The 25,793-nt window shown below is 42.7% G+C and overlaps 1 protein-coding gene across 1 annotated transcript; it reads left to right on the forward strand.

Annotated features, from left to right (window-relative positions):
- Positions 1-5,428: 5,428 nt before the first annotated feature.
- Positions 5,429-24,358, forward strand: p4ha3.L (prolyl 4-hydroxylase subunit alpha 3 L homeolog). The gene is made up of 13 exons (XM_041582786.1): positions 5,429-6,379; positions 9,782-9,924; positions 10,334-10,557; positions 11,103-11,252; positions 15,543-15,594; positions 15,759-15,925; positions 16,008-16,184; positions 17,676-17,740; positions 19,362-19,521; positions 21,468-21,530; positions 21,746-21,814; positions 22,168-22,264; positions 22,807-24,358. Exons 1-13 carry the CDS (start codon positions 6,177-6,179, stop codon positions 22,875-22,877), a joined length of 1,641 nt encoding a protein of 546 aa, XP_041438720.1. The 5' UTR covers positions 5,429-6,176; the 3' UTR covers positions 22,878-24,358.
- The last annotated feature ends 1,435 nt before the right edge of the window (positions 24,359-25,793 follow it).

The following is a 25,793-nucleotide window of genomic DNA, read 5'->3' on the forward strand; positions in this document are numbered from 1 at the left end:
ATGGCTAATTCTAAGCAACTTTTCAACTGGTCTTCAGTATTTATATTTATTTAATTCTTTGCCTTTTTCTTCTGATTCTTTCCAGCTTTCAAATGGGGGTCACTGACCCCATCTAAAAAACAAACGCTCTGTAAGGCTACAAATGAATTGTTATTGTTACTTTTTATTACTCATCTTTCTATTCTGTCCTCTCTCCTATTCATATTCCAGTCTCTTATTCAAATCAATGTATGGTTGCTAGGGGAATTTGGACCCTAGCAACCAGACGGCTGAAATTACAAACTGGAGAGCTGTTGAATAAAAAGCTAAATAAGTCAAAAACCACAAATAATAAAAAATTAAAACTGATTGCAAATTGTCTCAGAATATCCCTCTCTATATCATACTAACAGTTAATTTAAAGGTGAACAACCCCATTAATTGCAGTCAGTGGCGTACACATTATTTTCATGTTAGTTCTCTGAATACAGATAATCACACCCGGCACCAAACTCTTTGCCAAAACAATAAAAACACTTTTTATTATTAAATCTGCAGCCACATCAGGGAACAAACTTCCTACGAGTTAAAATTGGCGGTCAGCCCCCCCCCCTTTAACTTTTTTTTAAAAAAAGATTAGTGGTCAGAGTCCCCACAAAATTAAAAGAAAAAAAACGCCGGCCAGGGTCCCCCCTATAAGTTAAAAAACCTTTGGTAATCAGGACCCCAATAAAAAGTTTTTTAAAATTGGCGGCCAGGGTCCCCCAACAAATTAAAAAAATATTGAGGGTCAGGGCCCCCCATCAAAGTGGAGCACATGAAACTTCTTCGTCTCCCTTTGCCGCTTATAGAGGGACAAAAAGATTTGCCACGCCTATTTTTGTGGCCACACCCCCTACTTACCATTTTAATTTTACAAAATTTGGCAGAGCTCACGGGCGCCACCTTTAGCCGCTTCGGTAATCTCAGTAAGCGCCGTATCGGCACATGCGAAGTTGCTGCATTTTACTGATTTTGTTACAACTGCGCATGCGCCAAAAGTGGCGAAAATTACCGAACCGCAGGAAGATGCTGTTTTGACTCTACAACGAGGAGTAATTACCGGCTTAGGGGCATTTACTTGTGTTAACTCCTGTGCGGGGGGAGCAGGGATGGGAGACTATGGAGGGGAGCGGTTTTTATTAGCAAGGGGGTTAAGTTCTCCTTTAAGCTGCAAGTCACAGTTTCCCCAAGAGACCTTATCTTAAATTGTTACAATTGTTTCTTTGCTTATCTTAAATTGTTACAGTTGTTTCTTTGCTTATCTTAAATTGTTACAAATATCTAAGTATCTAAGTGCATCTGTCACGTATTCTGGGCTCTCTGTCAAAAGCCAATGAAGTTTTAGAAACGTTTATCTTTTTTTCTGGCTGTTCAGTGCAGGGGATCAAAGAGAAAGTCAAGACATTTCAGTAACAATCCGGGACTGCGGGGTTGAGCTGTCAAAATCGGGACTGTCCCACGAAAAAACAGGACAGTTGGGAGGTATGCACAGGCAGCCTAAACAACATCACCATCCACTGTGTCTGGGAGCTCCACAGATTTTATATATGAACAGAGCAAATCATAAAATGATTGTTATATCATCTTCTACCAGCAATGGTCACTGTTATATGTAAAACATAAACTATGCCCATGAATTAAATCTGCCCCAGGGGGGTAACTAGAGGAGGGAGGCACAAGCTGCATTGGTTGAGATATTGCTGTACAACTCTCTGCAACTCCCAGCAGCCCTGTAGGCCACACACTTCTCATACACTGGCTATATTCTGATGCATGAGCTGCACATATATGACACATATATGGGCCATGGGATTTACTTAAAGTTCCTTTATCCCCAGTTTCTATTCTAGCACAAGGCTGTCCAACGGGGGGAATCCCACAACCTGACTGCCCTTAGTAAAGAACCCCTTCCTATGCTGATGGTGAGATCTCCTTTCCTTCGTACCAATGAATCACTCACCCACAACATTTACTATAAGGACAGCCCCTTTCACCCGTCACCCACTGTTACTGTAATTTGCACCTAACTGACCCCTCCATCGAAATCCACTGAATAAACATGTGACTCCTCCAATGTCGCCCAAAGCAGTAGATTGGGACATACACAGTGACATCAGGCAGGGCAGCCCCATCATGCAGAACATGATCTCTATACGGTCTTTATTTGATCTCTATATGATCTCTATATGATCTCTGCATAGTCTATACATGATCTCTCTATTGTCTCTATATGATCTCTATATGATCTCTGCATAGTCTCTATATGATCTCTATATGATTTCTCTAGGGTCTCTACATGGTCTCTACATGATCTCTCTATGGTCTCTATATGATCTCTATATGATCTCTGCATAGTCTCTATATGATCTCTATATGATCTCTCTATGGTCTCTACATGGTCTCTACATGATCTCTCTATGGTCTCTATATGATCTCTACATGATCTCTCTATGGTCTCTATATGATCTTTATATGATCTCTCTATGGTCTCTATATGATCTCTATATGATCTCTCTATGGTCTCTATATGATCTCTATATGGGCTCTATATGATCTCTATATGATCTCTATATGGTCTCTATATGATCTCTATATGATCTCTATATGGTCTCTATATGATCTCTATATGATCTCTGCATAGTCTCTACATGGTCTCTATATGATCTCTCTATTGTCTCTATATGATCTCTATATGATCTCTGCATAGTCTCTATATGATCTCTATATGATCTCTCTATGGTCTCTACATGGTCTCTACATGATCTCTCTATGGTCTCTATATGATCTCTATATGATCTCTCTATGGTCTCTATATGATCTCTAAATGATCTCTATATGATCTCTATAGGATCTCTATTTGATCTCCATATGATCTCTATAGGAAATTAACTACCCAGTTGTGTCAGAAGTGCTGCCCATTGTACAGGGGGGTACAGAACATTATAAAGGCCACTAGCCTCCACCCCAGCAGTGCACATTTTCTGAGCAACTGCCATTTTTTCCCATAATGCCGCATTTCCCCAGCAGGAGCCTTAGCACCACAGACAGACGCTGTTCATTTGATACAGTTATGGGTTGGTAGCGCATTTAAGAGGAAGTAAAGTCTAAAATAGAATAAGGCTAGAAATGTTGTATTTTGTGTACTAAACATAAACATGAACTAACTGTACCACAAGCCTAATCAAACAAATGATTTATGCTTTCAAAGTTAGTCAGAGGGGGTCACCATCTTGTAACTTTGTTATACATCTTTGCAAGACCAAGACTGTGCACATGCTCAGTGTGGTCTGGGCTGCTTAGGGATCATCATAAATTATCAAAACAGCACAAGTCAAATAATATCTGCCAGAAGCCAATACAGCAAGACCGATTAATAATCAGAATATACAGACTGCACTGGGTCCTGTGTTGTCATGTAATCTAATGTGGATTTTATCATTTTTGTATTGTTTAATATAAACTTTCTCCAACTCAAAATAATCCTCCAAATAGAATCCCAGTTTATCTGTTTAAATCTGGCTCCATGATCTTTGTCCCTGCAGCTGGAGTTGTAAACAGTAAAGGGGATGTAAAGGCAAAAATAAAATCCAATACAAATCTCTACACAGTCGACAACTGCTCTACAGGGAAACAAACAAAGCTGCTTGAGTTGTGGGGGATACTTTGTTGCAATGATCTGCTCCCCGTTTGATTGAAGGCAGTGTCAGTGGAACTGTATCAGTGTAACTGTGTAGCAATTATTCCTTCTTCGTGTTCCCAAAAGCTTGGGCAGACTCCCTGTGCTGTGTCTTCCCTGATCTCTCACAAGGATCTCGTATTCCAGGGGTCCATAGGACAGGTTTGAGTTGTCAGGGACCCCGTTCTGTGCGCTGAGCTGTGCGACCACCAGCAGGAGCTGCAGAGAAGCACAGGCGCTGCTCCTCCACCAAAGACCAGAACAAGGAGGCGGGGTCAGGTAGGGTCGACAGGAGCACGTTGGTGAAGCCCCTTACTGGTACATTGTGCTGATCACCAGTGCAGCCCTTGTCTTGAATGTGAGCATGTGAGGAGGTAATGAGAGAAGAGTTGTGTAGCAGGTCAGTAGAGGAGCATAGTAAGCGGTTGGGTGAGTATATAGAGATGAGTTCAGAGATGTAGGGTGGGGCAGAGTTATGAAGTGCTTTGAATGTCAGGCTCTAATTTGAATTTGATTCTGAAAGGTAGCGGAAGCCAGTGCAGGGAGATTGACAGAATGGCGAGGCAGAGGAGGAGCGGTTGCTGAGGTGTATGAGCCTCGCAGCAGTGTTCATTATGGACTGGAGAGGTGACAGTCTCTGGAGGGGAAGGCCAATTAAAAGAGAGTTACAGTAGTCTAGACGTGATATGATGAGAGAGTGAATAAGAATTTTGGCAGCATCTTGGGTGATAAATGATGGTATTTTGGAGATGTTCCTTAGGTGGAAGTAACATGATTTAATAAGTGACTGGATATGAGGAGTGAATGACAGGGCAGAATGTAGGATAACCCCAAAGCACCGGGCCTGGGGAGAGGGGGTGATAGTGGAATTGTTAGCTATGATGGATACTTCCAGGATGTTACTGGTGTTAGTTGGAGGAAAGAGAACCATTTCAGTTTTCGAGAGGTTTAATTTAAGGTAGCGTTGCGACATCCAGGTAGAGATAGCGGACAGGCAGGAGGAGACGCGAGTTAGGAGTTCTGGGTTGAGATCAGGAGATGAGAGATAGATCTGAGTATCGTCAGCATAGAGGTGCTAGTGTATAGGGATAATCGTTCTGTACTGTTGCGAGTCACATGGATGGTATTGTCGCAGGGAATGGGACACACTTACATACCATCAGTTGCTGGAATCAATAGGCCGCCTCTTTATAGAGCCGCGGAGGGTAAATCAGAACATTGAGCACATTCTGATCACGCGTGTGCTGTACATGTGTTACACTAAAACACTCACAAGGTGGCACTGCTGTGCAGCCAAAGTCGAAAATGTCAGTGGCCAATCAGAAGCCCAGAATAGGCAACGTAATTAAAATGATCAGAGATTTGTCACATTTATTAAAGGGGTGGTTTGCCTTTAAATTAAATTTTAGTATGTGGCCAGTTCTAAGAAACTTTTCAAATGGTCTTCATTTTTTATTTTTTTTTTATTTTTTTATAGTTTATCAATTATTTGCCTTTTTCTTTTTTACTCTTTCCGGCTTTTAAATGGGGGTCACTGCCCCCAATGCTCCGTAAGGCTACACATTTATTGTTCTTGCTTTTGTTTATTACTCATCTTTCTATTCAGGCCTCTCCTATTCCTATTCCAGTCTCTTATTCAAATCAGTGCATGGTTACTAGGGTAATTCGGACCTTAGCAACCAGACTGCTGAAATTGCATTGGAGCCTTGCAGCACTGGGGTCCTGGGTTCAATCCCAGTCAGGACACTATCTGCAAGGAGTGAGTATATTCTCCCTGTGCTTGTGTTGGTTCCTCCGGGTACCCCGGTTTCCTCCCACACCCCAAATAAACACAGGCAGGTCACAGTCTATTATAGAGAAGAAGGGACACGAGTGCAAGACTGTAGGATAACGGACACTCACTCAATGGATCACAGTGGGTGTGGGGGCAGTAGAGGGACAGGGAGTGAATGGAGGAGACGGAGATTTGCAGCACAATCCCACCCCTCCCCCTGAGCAGCATCACTAGCTGAAAACTAACACTCCCTGCACCTGGCTGAGCAACGACAGGCAACACTCCCTGCAACTCTGACTTTAATACAACGCTCAGTTCCATTTCCAAGGCACGACAAGAAACAACTCCCTGCAGAAAAAGAAGAGATTCCATTGCAATTAGTGCAACTCCCTGCAACTCTGACTATATTAAGGCTACACTCCAAGGCATGACAAGAAACAACTCCCTGCAGAAAGAGAAGAGATTCCATTGCAATTAGTGCAACTCCCTGCAACTCTGACTTTATTAAGGCTACACTCCAAGGCATGACAAGAAACAACTCCCTGCAGAAAGAGAAGAGATTCCATTGCAATTAGTGCAACTCCCTGCAAAGACAGACGTGATTGACAGAAAGGTAGTAAAGGGCAAGTCTGGCTGCAGATACAGAGAATTCCCAGACTGTTCTTCCAAGAGGGAACAACGTTCCTGATCAGCCTCATCTCTTACATGGGTTCCAATTGTGGCCCCTTGATGCCCAGGGTGAGCCTGTGGCCCTTGTTGCTGTGTTTGGCTTGTCTCCAGCCTGTCCTGGCAGATATGTACAGCTCTATGGAGAGTATCCAGCAGGCAGTGGGCACGGAGCAGGCCCTCCTGCAGCATCTGACTCTGTACCTCCAGCAGGAGAACCACAGACTCAACCACCTGACAAGGTAATGGCATTAACTCCCGAGCAGTCATTACAGGGTTAAGTCTTCCTACTTAAAGGGGAACTATCGCAAAAATGAAAAGTATAAAAATAATATAAAAATATAAGCTTCATCATACTGAAATAAGAAACTTTCTAAATACAATCAATTAAAAATTCTGTACTGTTTCTGAAATAATTAAGTTTATCTTCACTATTCCTCTCGCAGCATCTGTTTCTCCTCATTCTCTCTTCATGCAGCAGTTGGGTGTCAGATATTCACTGACAGTTAGATCCAATATATCTTATAGGGGGGCTCCTTTTGCCTAGAAGATGTATTAGAGCTCACTCTATTAAACTCACCAGACATCATGTCTCTCTACATGCAGGATTTGTGCAAAAGGCAGTTATTTTGTTACATTTTGTTTGTACTGGAATCAGTTATTTGAGTGAGCTCTAATTCATCTGCTAGGAAAGGAGCCCCCCTATAAGATATATTGGATCTAACTGTCAGTGAATATCTGACACCCAACTGCTGCATCTTATTTTAAATTTTAATTTTTGCAATAGTTCCTTTAATTTCAGGGGCAACTACATTATATTGGGGTGGGGGGGTAATAAGAAGATCCATTAATATCCCCCCAAAAATACAGTCGGTTACATTTTATGCCTCACTAGGAATCTCATTTCATCGCAACCTGCAGCTCAGCTCCTTGTTAGTGAAATGCCAGTGGGGAATGTCTGTATGTAGGGATGAAATAAACCAACATGCTCCTTAAAGGGGAAGTTCACGGGTATTGCTTGCATGGTGTCTCTCACTAAACTGTCAGAAATCACATCCCCACGTCACATTCCTGGTACGACTGTAACTCTCATTCTCTCACTCAGTATCTCATGGTGCGACTGTAACTCTCATTCTCTCTCTCTCTCAGTATCTCATGGTGCGACTGTAACTCTCATTCTCTCTCTCTCAGTATCTCATGGTGCAACTGTAACTCTCATTCTCTCTCTCAGTATCTCATGGTGCAACTGTAACTCTCATTCTCTCTCTCAGTATCTCATGGTGCAACTGTAACTCTCATTCTCTCTCTCTCAGTATCTCATGGTGCGACTGTAACTCTCATTCTCTCTCTCTCAGTATCTCATGGTGCGACTGTAACTCTCATTCTCTCTCTCTCAGTATCTCATTGGGCAACTGTAACTCTCATTCTCTCTCTCTCTCTCTCTCTCTCTCTCTCTCTCAGTATCTCATTGGGCAACTGTAACTCTCATTCTCTCTCTCTCTCTCTCTCTCAGTATCTCATTGGGCAACTGTAACTCTCATTCTCTCTCTCTCTCTCTCTCAGTATCTCATTGGGCAACTGTAACTCTCATTCTCTCTCTCTCTCTCTCTCTCTCTCTCTCTCAGTATCTCATTGGGCAACTGTAACTCTCATTCTCTCTCTCTCTCAGTATCTCATTGGGCAACTGTAACTCTCATTCTCTCTCTCTCTCAGTATCTCATTGGGCAACTGTAACTCTCATTCTCTCTCTCTCTCTCTCACTCTCTCTCTCTCAGTATCTCATTGGGCAACTGTAACTCTCATTCTCTCTCTCTCTCTCTCAGTATCTCATTGGGCAACTGTAACTCTCATTCTCTCTCTCTCTCTCAGTATCTCATTGGGCAACTGTAACTCTCATTCTCTCTCTCTCTCTCAGTATCTCATTGGGCAACTGTAACTCTCATTCTCTCTCTCTCTCAGTATCTCATTGGGCAACTGTAACTCTCATTCTCTCTCTCTCTCTCTCACTCTCTCTCTCTCAGTATCTCATTGGGCAACTGTAACTCTCATTCTCTCTCTCTCTCTCTCTCTCTCTCTCAGTATCTCATTGGGCAACTGTAACTCTCATTCTCTCTCTCTCTCTCAGTATCTCATTGGGCAACTGTAACTCTCATTCTCTCTCTCTCTCTCAGTATCTCATTGGGCAACTGTAACTCTCATTCTCTCTCTCTCTCAGTATCTCATTGGGCAACTGTAACTCTCATTCTCTCTCTCTCTCTCTCTCTCTCACTCTCTCTCTCTCAGTATCTCATTGGGCAACTGTAACTCTCATTCTCTCTCTCTCTCTCAGTATCTCATTGGGCAACTGTAACTCTCATTCTCTCTCTCTCTCTCAGTATCTCATTGGGCAACTGTAACTCTCATTCTCTCTCTCAGTATCTCATGGTGCTAAAGTAACTCTACCTTCTCCCTCAGTACTGTGTTGTGTTGTGAGATACTGTCAGTTTTATACTGGCCACATGTGGGAGATGTCAGGCTGTACCTGGGGTGACACCCCCCGCTGGCAATAATATTATGACACTACAGGGGGGCTCTGGGAGGGAAGGTTGTTATCAGACACCCGAGACAATGGCCCCATTCTTTCTGCATAACAGATCCCACATCAGTACAAAGGGTAAATTAAAGTTAAATACTGAGCCTTTAGGTGACTTTTTATAGGACTGGAATGGAATAGTCCTTAAAGGGACAGTAAGGGCCGGGGCAATTAGAGATTCTAAAGGTGTTATGTGCTTTTGGCCAGTGAAGAGACCAATACCAGCCAATAAGCTCACACTCCTGACTTCTGTGCCACCCACTTGTCACTGCCCCCTGGCACCCTCACATGTGACATCAGTGTAAGTAACCAATGAATCTGTGTCCCCGGATCCTGTTCCTCTGGGGCCACATTTGTCTCAATCTGCAATAGGAAGAAGCTTTTGTGCCAGTGACTCATTGAGATTCCTCATATCTGATGTCAATGAGACTCTGGCAGGAACAGACTCAGACTCTCAGCATTTAACCCCTTCCTCACTGACATCTGTACAATTACCATTCCCATTGCAGTGGGTGGAACTGGGTTATTTATGTTCATTGCTCTATTGTTGTTGCCCCTCCATCTGAGTTACCCCTGCCTGTGGGACACCAATTAATAGAAATGCATGCTGCATAGCCGCACATAAATCAGTTCAGTCTGCAGCATGAATCTAAATGAATTGCTTATTGGCTATGCAGAATGTGGATCCAATATGTGGCTGGTATTAGAGGAGTGAGTTGGTGGCCCTATTAAAATCAGTGAGTGAAAGCCTCAGACTTTCCCTTGCATGCATATACAGCCCTATAACATTTAAAGGGGAACTGCACCCAGACATTGATTAATGTCTAATGAAATAAACTGCCAAATCAGTTTCTGTTTCTTCCTCTCTGTTCTCTGGTCAGAACCAGCAGTGCACAGGACAGAAACAGCCAGTTTCACATTAATGCATAATGTTAAAATCATATTTTAGATTGTGAGCTCTGTTTGCATGCAATAATGATTGAGGATTGGGGTGACACTCTATAGTAAGTGTGAGGGAGGCTTAGCAAGTCACAAACATGGAGTCACAGTCAGTTTTTATTCTGGTTTTCAGGTTCTATGAGAAGGTTCAGGCCTCCCACCAAGCCTCCCACTCGCCGGTGCAAGACCCCATTCTTGCCTACACCCTATTAAAGAGGCTGCAGTCAGAGTGGATGAATGTGGTTTACAGTTCAGAAGCCGATGAAAATATCCAAGGTACTGGGGTTCAGCCAAGACACCTCCTCAATTTGTAGGTGGTGCAGAACTACAACTCACAGCATCCTTTTATTGCATGGTCCAGTTGCTGGGGGCTACTCGCTCCTACTTTATGTAGAAATACCTATTTGAGTTCACCTTTTGTAGTTTTTTATTATGTATCAATGTCTTGGTTCTGAAATTTTATTTTAGGCTTTGTTAATCTTTATTGTTGGGGGAACCAAATCACGTCTGGGAATTAGCTCTGTGACCCAAATACTGGTTTCAAATCAGTTATGCAGCTAATTCTATTGGGTATTTGCTGTGGTAGGAAGCCGTGGGGATCGAGAGGACCCACCCCAAGCAGCATGGGGACCCCCTATTGACTCCTGACCCGTTGGTTAAGAATTCGTGTCTTGTTTCTTTGTAGCACTGAGGGATGGATACGAGAAAGTCAAGAAGAACCTCCCCATATCTGAGGATGTGGAAGGGGCGGCCAAGGCTCTGATGAGGTTACAAGACGTCTACTCATTGAATGTGAATGGACTGGTGAAGGGAATATTCCAAAGATCGAGCAGCTCGGAAAGCAAGCTCTTGTACACCCCTCTGCGCCCCTCCAAAATGTCTGCTGATGACTGCTTCCAGATTGGCAAGGTACAAGCAGAATCCTACTAACGGGGTGTTCATCTCTTAATGCATGGCCTCCTTCCTCACTGCCAACTCACTCCACAACACACTCCAATAACCTGCTCAGTTAAAGGTCACATGGACCCAAACTGCATATACCTACCAACAATTGGGGATGTGCCCCCTTTAGAGGCTTCATGTAGTTGATAGGAGACCCAGCATGAAGACCAGTTAGAATTATATTTAGGGTGATTGATTTTTTGATGCCCTGGGTGTTCCATGAAGCACATTTTAAAGGGCTGTAGTCAATGAGTGTAACATTATGTTGTATCTAAGATATTCCTGCATCTATAATAATGACTGATACCCCAGTATACCTTCGTTTGGGAGCTTATGTATGACCCACCTTCAGACTGGGAAAAATCCACTGAATTGTGGGTAAAAACATGACGATTTGCATCTGCAAATGAACCTTCTTAAGATCATCTGGACCCTACACCCTCTCTATTGTCCCAATCTAGTCCCCAAATGGCTTAGATCAATCTCATATAAGGCACCTCCCTGATTTGCAGGTGGCCTATGACATGGAAGATTATTACCACTCCATTCCGTGGCTGGAGGAGGCCGTCAGTCTGTTTCATGGTTCTTATGGGGACTGGTTCACAGAGGACGAAGGGAGTTTGGAGGAAGCTCTGGATTACTTGGCCTTTTCTTATTTTAAAGTAAGTTACAAAACCATGAGATTTCTGCTTTATATCATATTCTTGTCAAATGTCATGAATACTGTATGGTCCCTTATTCAACACTTTCACCCTAACAGGCTTTCTGGGATCAGGCTTGGTTTCATGGTTGGGCAGATAGAGTTTGGTTCCTTCTCACTAGAGTTTAGGCCAAATTAGAGGTGGCCATGGCCATCAACTATAAAGGATTGAGTGTAGAATTCTTCCTTGTGCCATAGAACTAACACTCTGCATTGACCCCCTGGCCAGAAATTGTCCTTGATAAGAGTAGATATAAGAGATGGTCTCATACAGGGACAAAGCTTCTCTCCACCTGCCTCCTTGGGACCTAAAGTTTATCTATAGATTGTGAGATCTTTATGTGCGGCTGTTCCATTGCTCTCTGTTCCACCCAAGCAACATATGGCTCAGTCTGTCCCATAAATCACAGTTTGCTCCACGTGTCCCCCCTGGAAACCCCAACTCAGCCCTGCAGATGTTATTGGTTACTTTGCCTGGCCAACACTTTCCATAAACCTCATGGCTTTCCCATATAATTCCCTGAAAGACGATCCCTCTGTTTCCTCCAACGCTGACACTTTATGAAGGGGAACGTATCAGATTTCCAGCTGCAGAAATCTGAGGAACCAGAGGCCGAAAGAGGATAATTAGGAACAAATGGAAGGGGCTTTGGTCAAGGCTAGAGGGGAAGGGGTTAAGTAAAGGAACCAAACTGGTTAGTGACTCAGGGAAAACTCAGTTGCAAAAGTAAAATGGTTAATGTCTGCCCCATATTTGCAATATAAGTGTGGAACATTCCATTTGAGAGGTTGTATGAAGAACATTCAAGGAAGGACACTGGTTATAGTGCATTGAGAGTCACAGGCCCATTATTTGTATTCACCTTCTCTTCTACCTTCTCCACTTTACTTCCCAAAAACCTAAATATCATCTGCAGATAATGATCCAGTTATGAGATTATTCTTTCTTCCATTTTTCTATTTGGTGTGGAATATGGTCTTAAAAATACCAGGACTGGATGATTATTTCCATTTTACCGTTCCTAGTGATGGGCGAATTTATATCCGTCAGCGAATAAATTTGCGTAACGCCCGCCAAAATTCGACCAAAAAAATTCGCCGGTGTCAAAATAATTTTTAGCCGTGTCGAAAAAAAACGTATGCCGGCGTAAATAAACGGGCCAGCGTCAAAAATGGGCGCTGGCGTCAAAAAACGAGACGCTGGTGCCATTTCGCAAATTTTTCGCCGTTTTGCAAATTTCGTAAATTTTCGGGCAAATTCGCCCATCACTAATCGTTCCCTCTCTCTCCCCCATTCACCATAATTACACCTTTTTTACACCCGCTTTCATCTCTTGGTACTTTTACCACCTCTCTCCCTTCTTGTTCAACTTTTTTCTTCTCAAAACACTTTTTAGGGTCAGGGGGTCAGCTCAGATTTGGGGAGATTAGTCGCCCGGCGACAAATCTCCTCTTCTTCGGGGTGACTAATCTCCCTGGACTGCCTTCCCGCCGGCTGGAATGTAAATCGCCAGTGGGATGGCACTCGGAAAGCTTCATTTTCCAAAGTCGCCCAGAGTTTCCTCGTGAGGCAACTCGAAGCGAAAACTAAATGCTCCAAGTTCCATCCCGCCGGTGATTTACATTCCAGCAGGCGGGAGGCAGTTCAGGGAAATTAGTCGCCCCTGAAGAAGAGGAGATTTGCCGCCAACTTTACAATCACAGTTTGCTGTCCATTTAGACACCTGGGTGTCTGACGTTTTAAAGTAATATTTCTACATGCCCCAGGGATGATGGACATTGTACAGCTGAATGTGCCTTAAAGGAAATAAAAACTCATGGGGAAACAGTATGGGTGAGCGAATGAGGGTACAAAAATAAGAAGGTATTGGAGACAGAAAGGTAAATGACGGAAGGAGAGAAGGGAAAAGGGGGTTAGGGAGTAGAGAGACAAATGGGGGAGAGGAGAAATATAGAAGGGGAGAGAAGAGGGAGGATGGGGGAGAGTAAGGCCAAACAGTTGGGGGGAATAGAAAAAGAAAGGAGAGGGGATGAGAGACAGAAGGAGAGAAGGGAAAGGGGGTTAGGGAGTAGAGAGACAAATGGGGGAGAGGAGAAATATAGAAAGGAGAGAGAAGTTTATAGGTATAATAGAAATTAAATGGGGTGCTCTATTTATGGAGGATCCTTTATCTGCTTTAATTAGTGACAGCTGTGGAAAGACAGGGCTTTAGAGCCACTGGATAAATTCAGAACATATTCACGGCGGAGAATGGAGTTGATTAAGAAAGGCCTGGCCCAGTTCCAGAGGCAGTGAGTACTGAGTATCACCATGGGCTGCTTCCTACGCGCCTCTCTAGTTGCTTTGGTTAAAGGGGAAATGGCAGTTGTGGTTAGCTAGTTGGCTGAGTAAAATGTCAGTTCTGGGAGACAGACAGACAGACGTGGGAAAGGAGATGATGGGGGCAGACTCCCCCCGATCACTTTGGCATTAGGTGCTGCTGCAGCCTACACTGCACAAGCTTAATATTTGTGTTGGAATATTACAGGGGAACATGAAACTGATTGGGAAAAGTATCTTGACAGCGCTATATAAATAAATGATGATGAAAAGGAAAGATGTGAATAGGAGAATGTTTCAAGGAAAGGGATGAAAGAGAACATAGAAAGTGGGAGCAAATAACAATGGCAGGAGAAGGTGGATGAGGATGGAAAGGATTCAGGATGAAATTCAGGGAAGCTGAGGAAGGGAGAAATTATAAACGTATAGAAATGATTTATTTCCCCTCTAAGGAGAACAAGCAGTTAATGTATAGGGAATGGCAGCGGCCGAGACAGAATTCTGTTATGACTCCTGGGAGCAGCAAGAGCAGGAATTTCATCCAAGGCAGATCCAGGGGACTGAGCTCGGGTTCTGAATGTTAAATAATCCCCTGCCATTCGCTCATTCTTGTCCCTCTGCCAAATATATGGGGGAAATTCTCCATATTGCAAAATATCTTGTTTCTTCTGCGCTCCCTCTGGCAAATGCTCCGATCCAGTAACATCCAAAATACAGAGCAGCTCCTTTCACTCGATTTCTTCTTCTTTTTCTCTTTGGCTCGACAGTTGAGTTTCAGGAGAGACCTGGGCAATTCTAGTAGTAATGACACAAGAGAGAACTAAAAGGAACAAGAACAATAGTGTGAAGTTTATTTATGTGTCTGTACCACTCACTTACAGCCACATGTCTCTCTTTTACCTTTTCAGAAGATTTATTTAATTTTATCTTACTCCCACTGTTGCCCCTAGTTGGTAATACTTTTCCCTCAGGCATCCCCCCCCCCTGCCTCTGTTCCTCATGTTGCCTGAGAAAATCTTCCCAACTTTATCTGCTTAATCTGCCCCAATCACATCCCTCTCTCATAGTGACTGACAGTTACCCCACCTACATTACCCACTTACCTCTTCCCTTCTCCTCCTACTTACTTGCCCCTCCTCTACCCCTAATAACATATATATTCTTTCCTCCTAATCCTCTTGCCTCGTCTCTTCTCTACCCCTAACCCAATATATTTTTTCCTCCTTATCCTCTTGTATCTTCTCTACCCCAAATCATGTATCACTTCTTTCCTTCTTACACTCTTGGTCCTTTTCTACCCCTAAACCGATATCTCTTCTTTCCTTCTATCGTCTTCCCTCTTCTCTACCCCAAATCACATATCTCTTCTTTCCTCCTAACCCTCTTGCACCTTTTCTACCCCTAGCCCCAGATCTACTCTTTTCATCTTGCCTCTTCTCTACCCCTAACCCCATTTCTCTTATTTCCTTCTTACCCTCTTGCCCATTCTCTACCCCTAACCCCATATCTCTTCTTTCCTTCTATACTCTTGTCTCTTCTCTACCCTTAACCCAATATCTTTTTTCCTCCTTACCCTCTTGCCTCTTCTCTACCCTGAATTACAAATCTCTTCTTTCCTCCTAACCATCTAGACCCTTTTATACCTCTAACTCCATATCTCTTTTTTTCCTTCTATAGTCTTGTCTCTTCTCTACCTCTAACCCCATGTAACTTCTTTCATCCTAACCCTCTTCTCTACCCCTTATTCCATCTCTTCTTTCCTCCTAACCATCTTGCCTCTTCTCTACCCCTAACCCCATATCTCTTCTTTCCTTCTTTCATCTTGCCTCTTGTCTACCCCTAACCCCATATCTCTACATAAGTGACACTGCCATTAATAACAGTTGCAATAATGAGATATTAACCTACATTATAATATGCTCTTCCCCCCAGGCAGGAAACATATCCCACGCTTTAGATCTCTCCAGGGAGTACCTCCTCTATGGTATGTGGCCCCTCGCTCCTCACAGTATTGCTACAGTATTGCTGGAATGGGTTTGGTAGAACAGTACAACTGTTTATAGAGCCAATCAGGCTCTAAATTAATGGAAATACTCATTACTGCTCTGTACATCAGGCTCTTACTCTGCACCTCTTACTCTGCCCCAGATCCAGACAATGGCAGGGTGGCACGGAACATTGGCAAGTACGAGCAGATATTATATGAGAAACCTGCTGGCAATGATGTAGAGGAGATAAAATTGCAGAGACCCAACGTCACCCACCTGAGGACCAGGGACCTGTATGAAGGATTGTGTCAGACTCTGGGATCCCAGGTATTAACCCCCCCTGCACTGCCTCCTATGGGTGACCCTGTGGGACTTTGTGTTAAATGCTGAAAATCTGCTTTGGTTTCAGCCAACAAGTTATGAAGACCCCAATATGTTGTGTATGTACGACACAAGCAGACACCCTCACCTAGTCCTCCAGCCAATGAAGAAAGAGATTGTGAGTCTCCACCCACTTGTAGTCCTCTACCATGACTTTGTCAGTGACTCGGAGGCAGAGACGATAAAAGACCTGGCATCTCCCTGGGTAAGGTGCCCTCCTCACTTACATTATAGCTCCCCTCCCACCTCTATAGCTTTAACTGCCACATTCCATAGTTATTATCCATTCCATTATGTGTGTCTTGTGAGCTCACGTTCAGACTGTATGGTCACAATCACTGCCATAAAGCAGGTAAGGATTGCTGTTCCTGTACAGACAGTCATGTGACTATTAGAGTCCATTGGGCTATAGGGCTCAGTTTGCTGGAAAAGTGCCCAATTGTGCAGCTCAATCTGCCATGTTTATTTTCCCACAATGCAACACTATTTGCTCCACATTCCAGCAGAACTGTATTCACTGCCAAAATTGCACTTTTAGTTCTTAATGTCTTATTTGTCAGACTGAAGGGAAATTATAATGAGGATATAACATTGCTCCGGGTCAGACAGCCTCTCCTACAAAATACTGCAAATACCTAAATCTAAAGGGCCTTTCATGTTGAAGAAAACATAAAAAGGATTCCATCTTAATACTAATTACTAATCATTATACTGAACATGAGTAATGGGACCCAAATCTGAGCTTATAAGGAAAGAGCTTCAGACTGTACCAAAGAGACATTCATGAGTCACACAGAGAGGAACATTATTCACAGGGCCCCAATTTTATCAACTGTTCCTGCTGAATTGTGCTTAGTACAGGGAATACCTATGCTGCCATAGTTTTATGGGATCTCTCTGTACAGACTATGAGCAAACTTAGGGACTGTTCCTGCTGAATTGTGCTTAGTACAGGGAATACCTATGTGCCATAGTTTTATGGGATCTCTCTGTACAGACTATGAGCAAACTTAGGGACTGTTCCTGCTGAATTGTGCTTAGTACAGGGAATACCTATGCTGCATATTTTGTTTTATATGGGATCTCTCTGTACAGACTATGAGCAAACTTAGGGACTGTTCTCTGCAGTGAATTTGTGTTTCTTAAACTATAAATTATTCTGAAGTTATATTATATAAATCTGCAGATATTGTTATGCATTTGCATAAATAAGATATTATGACTCATGGATACAGCATGTCCAGCCACCTTATATTAGTGATTGGATGAGGATTTAGAAGCATTTAATAATGTTTATAGTAAGTACTAATCCCGTTGCTATGGTTACAAAACAAACTCACATCTGGTACTGATGAAATTATTTTGCCATAAAAACAGCTCATAAAATTTCTTAATTTCACATTCTTAGAAGTTTGGAAACTTTTCCCAAAATGACTAGCGTTTTCCCTGCTCTCATTGGCTGCCAGCAAATCTGCGGGTGGGAGGGGGGAGATATGGGAAGTGATGGAGCAGGAGGGGGACACTGGGCCCCAGAAAAGCTGCAATTAAACCTCTCTGGGACCAACTGGACTTTGCATGTAGAACATATTGTAATAATAATAATAATAATAATAATAATAATAATAAATGTTTGAATGGCAAGTGGAGACCTGTGGGGAGTTGAACCCACTCACTGATATTCCTTTGTGTCTCCCAGTTACACAGATCAGTGGTGGCCTCGGGGGAGAATCAGGCAGAGGCTGAATATCGAATAAGTAAAAGGTAATTATTTCCCTCATTCCTTCAATTCTATTTATTTATTGCCCCAGATTGATGTTAATGCCCATAGGAACGAGGTTATATTCCCAGGCCTGAGTCCTACAATTAACTCTTTCCTCTTCCCATTGGCCGCCGACTCCCCTTTGCACCCCAAATAATAAATATCCGCCATAAGGAGTCAAATTCCCACCCTAGTGACACCAAGGAACTGACACTCGTCTGTAGGTAAATATTTACCTCCTGTATCTAGTGTAACCCCTACAGAAACACAATGCACAGTAAGGATCAGACTCCTGCACAGACTGGATTGTTTGGGGGTCACTCCATTTATTGGGGTGCTGACAGGTGCAATGCAATATTTTACCTTGTACAGATATATAGTGAATAAAGTACCCCCTCTTGTAAAATATAAGGATATTATAAGTTACCGAGGAGTTTCATGACCATATAAAAGTACGAGGCCGAAGGCCGAGTGTTTTTATACAGGTCATGGAACTCCGAGGTAACTTCTAATATCCTCATATTTTACAACTGGGGGTACTTTATTTATTATAATACACAAGTTTCAGTGAGTTATGTGACAGAAATGACATCAGAACTCACCGTTTATAACTGATGACATCAGAACTCACCGTTTATAAGGATATAATTTACAAGATATTCGTGGCTTTTGTGTATTATATAGTGAATAAAGTACCCTCTTGTAAATATAAGGATATTATAAGTTACCGAGGAGTTTCATGACCATATAAAAACACGAGGCGAAGGCCGAGTGTTTTTATACAGGTCATGGAACTCCGAGTAACTTATAAATCCTCATATTTTACAATTGGGGTACTTTATTATTATAATACACAAGTTTCAGAGAGTCATTGACAGAATGAATCATACTCACCGTTTATAACTGATGACATCACTACTCACCGTTTATAAGGATATAATTTACAGGATATTCATGGCTTTTGTGTATTATATATATATATACTGTATGTTATACACAAGATTGTTAAACGGTGCTTAGTGATGTCATCTGTTATAATCGGAGCTTAGTGATGTCATTTCTGTCACATGACTCACTGAAACTTGTGAATTATAATAAATAAAGTACCCCCTGATGCAAAATATGAGGATATTAGAAGTTACCTTGAAGTTCCTGACCTGTGTGTGTGTGTATATATATATAATCGCCCTTTTAGATGGAACTCTTTGGTAAAGGGGGTACTTTATTCACTATATTTATATATAATACACAAAAGCCATGAATAGCCTGTAAATTATATCCTTATAAACGGTTAGTTCTGATGTCATCAGTTATAAACGGTGAGTAGTGATGTCATTTCTGTCACATGACTCACTGAAACTTGTGTATTATAATAAATAAAGTACCCCCAGTTGTAAAATATGAGGATATTATAAGTTACCTTGGAGTTCCATGACTTGTATAACTCGGCCTTCAGCCTCGTGTTTTTATATGGTCATGAAACTCCTCGGTAACTTATAATATCCTTATATTTTACAAGAGGGGGTATTTTATTCACTATATAATGCCTGTTACTCGTTGGTGCTTCGCTGTACATGGGGGTCGATCAGATGGCTAATTGTATATTCTCCCTGCTGTGTTTAGTGCCTGGCTGAAGGATACTGTCCATCCCATTGTCCGGAATCTGGACACTCGGATCTCGGCCGTGACTGGTTTAAACGTCCAGCCCCCGTATGCCGAGTACCTGCAGGTGGTGAATTATGGACTAGGGGGCCACTACGAGCCTCATTTTGACCATGCCACGGTAGGTTGGAAATGTGTGACGTTCTTTCCAGACACAACCAAGATCCAGGAGGTTTCTGACCCGCCTGTACCCGCTGTTATACCCCGCCCTGTTATACCCCGCCCTGTTATTCCCTGTCCTGTTATTCCATGTCCTGTTATATCCTGTCCTGTTATATCCTACCCTGTTATATTCTGCCCTGTTATTCCCTGCCCTGTTATTCCTGTCCTGTTATATCCTGTCCTGTTATATCATGTCCTGTTATATTCTGCCATGTTATATTCTGCCCTGTTATATCCTGCCCTGTTATATCCTGCCCTGTTATATCCTGCCCTGTTATATCCTGCCCTGTTATTCCCTGTTATACCCTGCCCTGTTATACCCTGCCCAGTTATATTCTGGCCTGTCATACCCTGCTCTGTTAATCCCTGCCCTGTTATACCCTTGCCCTGTTATACCCTGCCCTGTTATACCCTGCCCTGTTATATTCTGCCCTGTTATACCCTGTCCTGTTATACCATGCCCTGTTATATTCTGCCCTGTTAATCCCTGCCCTGTTATACCCTGTCCTGTTATATTCTGCCCTGTTATTCCATGCCCTGTTATATTCTGCCCTGTTATACCCTGCCCTGTTATTCCCTGTTATACCCTGCCTTGTTATATTCTGCCCTGTTATTCCCTGCCCTGTTATATTCTGCCCTGTTATTCCCTGCCCTGTTATATTCTGCCCTGTTATACCCTGCCCTGTTATTCCCTGTTATACCCTGCCTTGTTATATTCTGCCCTGTTATTCCCTGCCCTGTTAGTCCCTGTTATACCCTGCCCTGTTATTCCCTGTTATACCCTGCCCTGTTATACACTGTTCATGCCCAGTTCAGTTCAAACCATCCAATGGTCAGGGCCTCTTTGAAGGTCAAACTTTGGTCACAACCTCCTTTGAAGGCCCAGCCTTTAGCCAGTCCCCCAGCTCATAAAATGGGTTTGTATGTAGAATACAGTCATTTATCCATAGTTCCAAGGATATGTAGGGTGCAAATGCATGTCACCCTAACTGAACTTCAGACTGTCCTCTCAGATGTGTTTAGGAGATCACATGTCCATTCTCCCGAATTCTCACCCTGTTTCAAGTTCCCCCGAGAAGGGCACCCCCACACTGATCTATACGATTCTAAGAGCACTGGTCCATGTAAACCCAACTTGTCCAACTGCCCTTTATCCACTGAACCCCCAAACATTCACTTACATTAGAGCCGTTTCCTTCTCTATAGAGCCAAATATTGTATTTAGGTCGTCCTGGCTACGGGGCAGTATAACAGGGTCTGAATATTTTCTGCCAGTCCTGTGAGCGCCATCTTTCTCTTGTGTTTCTTCTCTTTCTTTTGGGTTTCTTCTCTTTCTCTTGTGTTTCTTCTCTTTCTTTTGGGTTTCTTCTCTTTCTCTTGTGTTTCTTCTCTTTCTTTTGGGTTTCTTCTCTTTCTCTTGTGTTTCTTCTCTTTCTTTTGGTTTTCTTCTCTTTCTCTTGTGTTTCTTCTCTTTCTTTTGGGTTTCTTCTCTTTCTTTTGGGTTTCTTCTCTTTCTTTTGGGTTTCTTCTCTTTCTCTTTTGTTTCTTCTCTTTCTCTTGTGTTTCTTCTCTTTCTTTTGGGTTTCTTCTCTTTCTCTTGGGTTTTTTCTCTTGGGTTTCTTCTCTTTCTCTTGGGTTTCTTCTCTTTCTCTTGGGTTTCTTCTCTTTCTCTTGGGTTTCTTCTCCTTCTTTTAGGTTTCTTCTCTTTCTCTTGTGTTTTTTCTCTTGTTCTTGTGTTTCTTCTCTTTCTTTTGGGTTTCTTCTCTTTCTCTTGCATTTCTTCTCTTTCTCTTGCGTTTCTTCTCTTTCTCTTGCGTTTCTTCTCTTTCTTGGGCATTTGACCTGAACCACAGGAATTATCATAATTTCTATTGTTCTATTTTATTATCTTTTATTTTGTTTCAGTCCAGAAAAAGTCCCCTTTACAGAACCAACACTGGGAACAGATTAGCCACGTTCATGATTTATGTAAGTCTCTTTTTGGGTATTATAACATTCCTAAGAAACAATATGGCAGCTCCCACCTGCAAATACAAGGGGGGAAGGAATGCTTTGGCCCACAGTACTATCCCACGATCTGACTGATCATATGAGCTGGTAATGGGAGGCTTTCTATGTGTATTTCCCACCCATGATATATATATTTATATAGATGTGTCTGACCCACTGCTCTGCTCTTTCAGCTCAGCAATGTAGATTTCGGGGGATCCACGGCTTTTGTCTATGCCAATTTCAGCTCTCCTGTGGTCAAGGTAAGTCTAGCATGCCATTGGCTGCTGGTGGAACAGGGACCGATGAAGAAATGAGTTACACCCCCTGTCTTAATTTACTGCCCCATTAAATTGGCACCATTGGCACCATGTAAGTCTAGTGCAGAAGCAGAGAAAGCACTTTACACCCTGTCCCCCCAATAGTAACCCCTTTGACTGTAAAGGTTTCTAAGTGCCAGAGAGGAAGTGAAATATCACTTTATATTAATATTATTATTATTATTATTATTATTATTATATTGAAGGGTGCGAGTATCTCTCTCTGAAACACACTAAGGAATAGAAGCTGCATCTAAAGGGGAAGTATTCTCATTGTATTGGTGTTTGTTCTATAGAACACTGCTGTTTTCTGGTGGAATCTGCGCAGGAATGGGCAGGGGGACGAGGATACTCTCCACGCCGGGTGCCCCGTGATCATCGGGAACAAGTGGGGTACGTGATGTCTCTTCCCTATCACTGTAACCAACAAACACATAATGTTGTCACTGTGTAACCCAAAGCAACCAATCAGCAGGCAACTACTCGTCTAGTGCAACTATAACAAAAGCATGAATGTGATTGGAAATAGCTTTGCCTGATTTTGCCAATGGGAGGGCCACTATATTTGGAGGCAAATGTATGATTATTCCACTCTTGCATTGTTTTTCCTAATGTCTATGTAACTCATTCAACGTACAGTTTCAGTCTAGTGTAAATCTCCATTGTTGTTCCCCTGTTTGCCATAGCCTTCGTTACCACTTCCCATAGCCCTATTGTATAATTATTGATGTATAATTAATTCACCCCCACTTTTTCCCCCGGGGTGTATTATAGGGCTACAGCCTTGGCTTATGCCTTCAGTCTTGCGTAAGCTTCCATTGTTCCATTTGGCAAATCTTTCCTTAACAGTGAACTTTATTTATTGTCAGGGGCAGGGGCTGATATTGGGATCCGGTGTAACTCGTGTGTGACTTGCGATATCATGTTTCCTACAGTTGCCAATAAATGGATCCATGACTATGGGCAGGAATTCAAGCGCCCGTGTGGGCTGAGCCCAGAAGACTGAAGGAAGGGAGGCTTGATTACCAGTAACACAAGTGATGGGACAGGCAACATAGTACGGCTCAGTGATGGTATCAGAGAGAGATTAGAAACATCATGAGAGGAAAGAGAATCTGGAGATAAAGACCCAGTTGGAAATCAAGAGACTCTGAGGAACATCTGGCAGGTTGGAATGAGACGGGTTGGGAAGAAAATATCTACCCAAAAACAAGGAAGAACTCGGGGGTCAACATTTTCCAGGAATGAGAAAGAAATTGGTAGACATTACTATAACAAGGAATAGAGAAAAGATGGTAGACATTACTATAACAAGGAATGGAGAGAAGTTGGTAGACCTTACTAGAACAAGGAATGGAGAGAAGATGGTAGACATTACTAGAACAAGGAATGGAGAGAAGTTGGTAGACCTTACTAGAACAAGGAATGGTGAGAAGCTGAGATGGTATGTATAACATACAAGGAATGAGGGAAAAACCGGTGCACATAATCCTACAAGGGACACAGATAAGGTGGAGACAACAACATTTGCAATCAGATGATGTGTATGTCAAACCAGGAATGAGATGAAGGAATGGAGAGAAGTTGCTAGACAACACTATAGCAAGGAATGAGAGAGAAGTTGATAGACATTACTATAACAAGGAATGGAGAGAAGCTTATACTGAAAAACTTCAAAGAGATGGTATGTATGAGGAATGTACCAGGAATGAGGAGAAGTTGGTGCACATGATCCAACAAGGGACACAGAGAAGCTGGTGACAAAAACATCTACAAACAGATCATGTGTATGTCAAACCAGGAATGTGAGAAGTTGGTCTATGCATCATGGGACAAACATAGGCAGCGGCCGTATGATATAACAAGGAATGGAGAGAAGCTGTGTATGTTATTGAGATCATGGAGAAGACAGACCATAGCATCTTCTAGAAAGAACCTTATGCTCATCATCTTCCAAGAACGAGGGAGAAGATGAATCCCACTGTTTATCATGTACAAGGAATGAGAGAGAAGCAAGTGGGTGTCATGGACAAGGAATGAGCAGTGCTGAAGAGACATGTAGTTCCATCAGCCTCAAGCTGCCCCCAATTTTTAAAGAGACTTTGCATGCCAGTCACAAGAGACTGTAGTGATGCACCGAATACCTGCCCCATTGTCATTATGGGCTGTTTTTAAGCTGCTGAGCCCAGGCAGGGCTTTATATAAACTACAGATATAAGAGGGGAGAAGCAATGACACCTTGACTGGATATCTGGGGTCTATTGCTGGTGAAGACTCTTTTTGTCACTCGTTTGTCAGTGGTGCAACTGCCATCCTGCTGCCATTAGACTGACAGTGTAACATCTATGGGGTCACATTCCATTTACTGATACAATACTGAAGAGAAAAGTCATTTTGAACTTCCCCTTTGTTTTTGGCCAATGAGAAGAGGAGCTTATGGGGTGATATGATAACTATGTATAAATATATAAGGGGATCATATAATAATCTCTCTAATGCTTTATTTACCAGTAGGTCTTTCCAGCTGACACGAGGTCACCCATTCCGATTAGAAGAAAAGAGGTTCCAGCTAAATATTGGGAAGGGGTTTGTTACAGTGAGAGCTGTGAATCAGTGGTACAGGCTGATACATTAGATAGGTACAAGGAAGGGTCGGATGCTTTATTTACCAGTAGCTCCTCCCAGCAGACAGGAGGGAGCCAATGAGATTAGAGGAGGGAAAGGGGTGTTACAGGGAGAGCTGGGAAGTGAATCAGTGGTACAGGCTGATACATTAGATAGGTATAAGAAGGGGTTGGATGGTGTTTAGCAAGTGAGGGAATACAGGGATATGGGAGATAGCTCATAGTACAAGTTGATCCAGGGACTAGTCCCATTGCATTTTGGAGTCAGGAAGGGATTTTTCCCCTCTGAGGCAAATTGGAGAGGCTTCAGTTGGGTTTTTTTCCTTCCTCTGGATCAACTGGCAGTTAGGCAGGTTAAAAAAAACAAGTCAAAAGGTTGAACTTGATGGACGTGTGTCTTTATTCAACTTAACTTACTATGTTACTATGTAATATATTTGGGTGATGTATCATTATTTGTGTGTAATTATGTCTCCCTTAGCTTCTATGAACGTGCTACTGCCTTAGCTTGTAGTTTCAGTCTTGCACAGGTCTCCATTGTTCTCAATGCCAAGCCCCTCCCCCACAGGCCTTAAAGGAGAAGGAAAGGCTAAAAGTAAGTAAGCTTTATCAGAAAGGTCTATATAAATACACCAGTTACCCCCTCAAAGTAATGCTGCTCTGAGTCCTCTGTCAAAAGAAACACCACATTTCTTTCCTTCTATTGTGTACTCATGGGCTTCTGTATCACACTTCTTGTTTTCAGCTTAAACCTCCAGGGCTTGGGCTTGAGCATGCTCAGTTTGCTCCTCTCCCCCTCCCTCCTCCCCTCCCTGCTGTAATCTGAGCACAGAGCTATGAGTGAGCAGGGAGAGACTCAGGCAGGAAGTGATGTCACACCAAGCTAATAAGGCAGCTGCTATCCTAAACAAACAGAGAGAGTGTCTAGAGCTGTTACTCAGATATGTTAAAGCTTTCTGCAGAATAAATAAAGTCTTACAGCTTGCACTATTGTGGCTAATCTATTAGCAATAAACTGTCTCTGAAGCTTTCCTTCTCCTTTAACTGGCAAACTCACCCTCTTGCCAACCACTTGCTCCTCTCCCATAATTGCACCCCCTCTTGCCCTGGGTACTTAACTCTAAGTCTGGCCAATAAAAACCATTCCGATTTCATAGGTGCACTAAATAATCAATAACTGGTATAATTGGGTTTCCTGGTGGCCTCCATCTCCCAAATATTAAGGTTTGAATGAGAGGGTCATAGAGTAGAGAAGACCATTCTCCATTGAAACAAAGAGTCTAATCAGGCTGTAGTGG

The sequence above is a fragment of the Xenopus laevis genome, chromosome 2L, assembly GCF_017654675.1.
Source record: "Xenopus laevis strain J_2021 chromosome 2L, Xenopus_laevis_v10.1, whole genome shotgun sequence".
Classification (NCBI taxonomy): Eukaryota; Metazoa; Chordata; class Amphibia; order Anura; family Pipidae; genus Xenopus; species Xenopus laevis.